A 5,216-nucleotide genomic window follows, 5' to 3' on the forward strand; every position below is an offset into this window, starting at 1 on the left:
TTGAGTTCAAAGGAGAGATGAACTGAAGAAGGCTTGTCAGAACATGACCGAAGGTGTTAGAGAGAGAGGGGGGGTTGAGCGTGGGGTTGCAGAGAGATGGAGAGCAGAGCGCGTGAGAGAGAGGAGAGAGACAAGTTTTTCCCTGACATGTGGGCCCTGATTGCCACGTGTCAATTTGTGGGTGGTTTTTTGCAAATCCTACATGGAGTGTTAAACTCACCCAATATTTTCTCGTTGTGAGTACCTAATATTTTCTCATGAATAAGATCTTCGTTCTTCGTTGACCGAAAAGCAGAAAGTCACCCATCGGCATACTTTAGAGATCGGGATACATTTCTCTCATCGAATGAGAATCTATCAACAAGAGCGAATGGTGAACAAACCACCTCAAACACAGTAGAGAATCGCTCATTCTTGACCTCCTATTTTTGGCGCTTCCAATGGCCTCTGCTTCGCAACCCAGGAGGAAATATCACGTCTTCTTGAGTTTCAGAGGCCCGGACAGCCGTGACAACATCATCAGTCATCTCTACGATGCTCTAGATGGGAGAGGAATATACACATATATCGACATCCAGGAACTCAAGAAAGGAGAGCGGATATCAGATGGGCTTATGAATGCGATCGAGGAGTCACGCATCGCACTCATCGTTTTCTCCGAGCAATACGCCACTTCGTCATGGTGTCTAAAAGAGGTAGCCAAGATCATGGAGTGCAGGAAGACCAACGGCCTCTTGGTTCTGCCTGTGTTTTTCAAAGTGGACCCCAGAGAAGTAAGAGGAGGAAGAGAGAGTTACAAAAATGCTTTCGATGCATACAAAAACAAGTGCAAGAGCGGTAAGGCCGTAGGCTTCGATTTGAAGGATGTGGAGAAATGGGAGAAAGCTCTTTTCCACGCTGGAGGTTTGTCAGGGTGGGTTTACAATAAGGGGTAAGCAGCTGCTAGTCCACTTCAATTCGTCTGGTGTTTGCTATTGCAGATCGCTTCCTTTGATGTCGTCGCTTAGGAAAAAGTATTACGTTATTTCAATCTTTTGAAATAGATGGAAACACAGAGAGTTTTTGGGTTCGTCTAACTCCATCACAGGAAGAGTATTTTAAGTTGAGAGCACAAAAAACATGGCTGATACCAAGTACGATTCATAGCACACTCGCAACAGTAATTAATTAGTTACCCCTCGTCATCACTGTCACTAGTGTATTCCTGACATAATCCTTTTGTATTAGGAAAGTCCCACCTAAAAGCTTAAGCTATCAAGTAGAAGATCACATTAATATAAAGAGCATATAAGACATGTTGTCAAGTGATATATGGGACAATACTTCAACATTTTGTATAATTTTTACAACACTTCGCTTCATGAGGGGCATATTTCCAATCATTCTCCTTTTGATGCATATATTTGTTTGTAAATCAACCTCTCCGGTCACTCATTTTGCATAGTAGGAAGATATCTCCCTCATTTCATCTAGAATTTTGCTCTATAAGAATTGGTACTAACTCTTGGTACTGTTTTTCAGGGTCATCGTGGAGTCCAAGACGGGGACCCTCATCCAATTAGAAAGCGGGGAGGACGAGTGGGTTTTCTGAAAGTTATATTTTACATAAGGGAAAAAGCCATAAAAACCTTCAAATTATACATATTGTGATACATTTATCTTGAACTTTTTTTTGACATCAAAACCCCAAGTTATACCCAAAACTTTGTCTTATGATATAAAAGACCACAAACTTGTACCTATGTTACACATTTACCCTCCGTAAATGTTCCGTTAAATGATTGTTTAGACAAAACAACGTCGTTTTTATTTCATTTAAGCCACATGGGCGCCATGCCAACTTTGTTAGCTTTCTTGCGTCCATATAGGCAGATTTTTAATGATGTTTATTGACGGAACCTTGACGGAATGTAAATGTGTCACATAGATACAAGTTTGAGATTTTTAGTGTCACAGAAAAACGTTTAGGGTAAATGTATCACAGTGAGCATAGTTTGGGGTTTTTGGTGGATTTGGCCCTTTAGATAAATTAGCGTCATTATGTTGTTTAAGTAAAAACTAGGATATTTTTATGCATAGTCGTGGTACTCCTTTAATAAAACTAGGGATCTCAATAAATACAGCTGTTTGTGGGTTCGAACAATAGAATAGGTTGTCATTCTACTAATTTATATTAGGTCATTATTCTACTCAATTAAAATCTAGGAAATATCGTATTGTCTCAATACTGTTATTTTGCCTGTTTTAATATCTGTATAGAAATAACCCCGCAAATATATGCCTATCCCTAAGTCGTAATATCTAGAAAATCAAAGTAGGCGAACCAGCATTTAACACCCGATGGCCAATGAATCATGAACCGAAGCCCATCCATGTCATATGCAGTTTCAGGATGAAGTTTAAACTGAGAACTGGAAAGTTTTGGAAACGAAATAAGTTGTGAATTGAGTTTCGATTTCTTCTCTCTTTTCTGTCAGAACTGAAGCAAGGCTCGTGAAGTTCATTGTAAAGGAGATCTCGATACGGCTAACTCGGATATCCTGTCATGTTGCTGAGTATCCAGTTGGCTTGGTTTCACGAGTGAACCACCTGATATCAAAAATGAGGATGAGGTCTCCGCACGAAGTTCAGGACGAAGGTCTCACGATTGGATTATGGGCCATGGGAGGTATGGGGAAGACAACTTTGGCTTTAGCCCTTTTTAACTCTATTTTCGAAAAGTTTGATGGTTCCGCTTTTCTCGATGGAATTTCGAGTGATTCCAAAATCTTGGAAAGTTTGCAAGAAAAGTTGCTATCTACATTAACGAGTGAAGAAATAAGAGTGACCAATTGCCGTCAAGGAATTAATTTAATAAAGGAGAGACTTTGTCACAAAAGAGTTCTCCTTATTCTTGACGGTGTGGATCACATATGTCAAATAGAAGCGTTAGCTGGAGAGCACAATTGGTTTGGTTATGGAAGTAGGATCGTTGTTACAACAAGAGATAAGAATGTGCTCGACAAGATTAAAGCTATCATCCATGAAGTTAAGGCTCTAGAGGCTGCTGAGGCTCGTGAACTTTTTGAGAAGTACGCTTCGGGAAACGGAAACAAAGAAATAACGGTAGATCTTGTAGATGAAGCTCTGCATTATACTCAACGCCATCCTTTAGCCCTGAAGGCATTGGGTTCTACCTTCTTTGCTAAGGATGCATCTATATGGAAAAGAGAACTGGATCAATTCGCCGGAAGCTCTCACCCAACCATCCATACTGCGCTTGAACAAAGCTTACATGGATTGGATGATATTACTAAGGACATTTTTCTAGACATTGCTTGCTTCTTCGATGGATGGAATAGAAAATACGTTGAAGGTCTTCTTCGCAGTTGTTATGCTGACAATTGTTATGGTGAAAGTCGTTACGATGACAGCTGTTATGATGTCCCAGATAGTAAAGTTGATGGTATAGTAAATGATCTCATGGAAAAATCCTTGATAAGGGATGAGAATGGGACCATACAAGTGCATCGCTTGATTAAGTTGATGGGGCAGAAAATTGCTGACGGAAAGCATCGTCATAATCTCGCGAAACGTAGCAGATTATGGCGCTGTGAAGAAGTCGTCAAGGTATTATCAAGAGACGAGGTAAGAGTACTTGATATTAACATCATGATTTTTGTTTTTCCTTGCCCAATCAAAAATTGTGAGCTTGGATTCGAGTAGTATTTCATTAACTAGTTATAATAAAACCATCGTTTTTTTTTGTGTGCAGGGGCAATATGACGTAGAAGCCATAGTGTTGGCCCCAAAAAAGCCGGTAGAGATAGAAAAAATTGGTTCTAATCCGTTTGCAAAGTTGACAAATTTGAGATATCTCATAATGATTAACGTCACGCTCAAGACTAGTTTTCCACGTTCTATTGTTCTCCCTCATCAGCTAAGATGGTTTGAATGGCCAGAGTGTCCTGCCTCCTGTCTAAAATTTTCCCCTACTCCATTGAACCCGGCAGTACTTGCCGTACGCAAAAGCCTCTTAGTGAAAAACCGGGGGGAAGCATGATTTAAGGTTCGAATGGTTTTTGGCAGCATTCCAAGGCACTTGGATTAGAAAAATGAACCCCAATTCCTAAGGCTATTTGTCATGATTTTGTCCGGGAGAAGAGAAGATGAAGTTGAGTTTTTGTTGTTTCTTCAACAATTTCAGTCGCGCAGGCTTTTCATGGAGCCGAATTTGGAGCAATGCTAGCCCTTTTATTTTTTATTTTTTTGGTCAGAAATGCTAGCCCTTTTAGAGCAGTAACTTTTACAGCACATAGGGAGCATTTGAAGTGAGCCAGAGAGATTCTCTAGAGAAAAGAGAACAGGCTTCGTTTGGGCAAGAGAGGGAGATAAAATAGAGTGCGTTCACTAGAGAAATTTGTATGCGGTGAGAGCGAATGATTTGTAATAGGTCAGTGAGGTCTTACTTTATCGCAAATGGGGTGTACAAGTGTTGTACGAGACACTATTTTACTCGAGTGTTATACCATTTGTAACACCCCGGATCTATATTGTGTAATATTGTCCACTTTAGGCCCACTATCCCAAGCATTATAAGCCAGTCTAGGACTCCCCCCTAGGCGATGTGGGACAAGAGAGGCTCTCCCTCTTTTCCCTACGCACGTCCGAGGACCGAGGCGCGGACGCACTGCCATCCCTCCTCCCCACGCACGACCGCTTGGGCGGTCACACTCTCCACCCCTTACAGGCACAACGCTCTCGCTGTGGCCCCACACGCGGTCGGGAGTCGGTTCTTGTACCACATGTAACACCCCGGGTCTACACTGTGTAATATTATCCGCTTTGGACCCACTAACCCTCACGGCTTTAAAACGCATTACACAGTTATAGAACCCCAAGCCTTATAAGCCAGTCCAGGACTCCCCCTCTAGGCGATGTGGGACAAGAGAGGCTCCCCCTCCCTTCCCTACACACGTCCGAGGACCGAGGCGTGGACGCATCGTCATCCCTCCTCCCCGCGCACCGCCGCCTGGGTTGTCACACTATCTTTCGCATAATTAGAACTATGAGCGGCTCTTAGAGATTTCGTGCGTTTAACCCGTAGTTAATTCCAAATCAATCTACGTTGAAACCTTTTCAATTCATGGATGACCCTCGGTTGTCATGTAATGGAGAGGGGTCAATTGCCCGTTTTGAAGTATATGATCATTAGGGATTGGTCTAGTGTCGTTCGG

At 42.0% G+C, this 5,216-nt stretch overlaps 2 protein-coding genes across 3 annotated transcripts; both read left to right on the forward strand.

The window, feature by feature from the left end:
* The first annotated feature begins 440 nt into the window (after nucleotides 1-440).
* On the forward strand, nucleotides 441-1,591 carry LOC130138851 (TMV resistance protein N-like). Its single transcript, XM_056314186.1, has 2 exons — nucleotides 441-931; nucleotides 1,522-1,591. Exons 1-2 carry the CDS (start codon nucleotides 441-443, stop codon nucleotides 1,589-1,591), a joined length of 561 nt encoding a protein of 186 aa, XP_056170161.1.
* Nucleotides 825-4,517, forward strand: LOC115677637 (disease resistance protein Roq1-like). 2 transcript variants are annotated; one of them, XM_056318562.1, is made up of 3 exons: nucleotides 825-931; nucleotides 1,522-3,627; nucleotides 3,755-4,517. In XM_056318562.1, exons 2-3 carry the CDS (start codon nucleotides 2,602-2,604, stop codon nucleotides 4,040-4,042), a joined length of 1,314 nt encoding a protein of 437 aa, XP_056174537.1. In that variant the 5' UTR covers nucleotides 825-931; nucleotides 1,522-2,601; the 3' UTR covers nucleotides 4,043-4,517. The 2 variants fall into 2 exon arrangements, with proteins under 2 accessions (XP_056174537.1, XP_056174532.1); XM_056318557.1 differs by lacking the exon at nucleotides 825-931 and having other exon boundaries at nucleotides 1,322-3,627.
* The last annotated feature ends 699 nt before the right edge of the window (nucleotides 4,518-5,216 follow it).

Source organism: Syzygium oleosum, unplaced genomic scaffold (assembly GCF_021117445.2).
Source record: "Syzygium oleosum isolate NSW1041296 unplaced genomic scaffold, Sole_v2.1 Sole_v2.01, whole genome shotgun sequence".
Lineage (NCBI taxonomy): Eukaryota > Viridiplantae > Streptophyta > Magnoliopsida > Myrtales > Myrtaceae > Syzygium > Syzygium oleosum.

Bases quoted from the DNA above. Each gene is read 5' to 3' on its own strand.
- LOC130138851 (XM_056314186.1), top strand. From the start codon at position 441: ATGGCCTCTGCTTCGCAACCCAGGAGGAAATATCACGTCTTCTTGAGT. The intron at 932-1,521 runs GTAAGCAGCTGC...ACTGTTTTTCAG, and splicing joins GGGTGGGTTTACAATAAGGG to GGTCATCGTGGAGTCCAAGA.
- LOC115677637 (XM_056318562.1), top strand. From the start codon at position 2,602: ATGAGGATGAGGTCTCCGCACGAAGTTCAGGACGAAGGTCTCACGATT. The intron at 3,628-3,754 runs GTAAGAGTACTT...TTTTGTGTGCAG, and splicing joins AGGTATTATCAAGAGACGAG to GGGCAATATGACGTAGAAGC.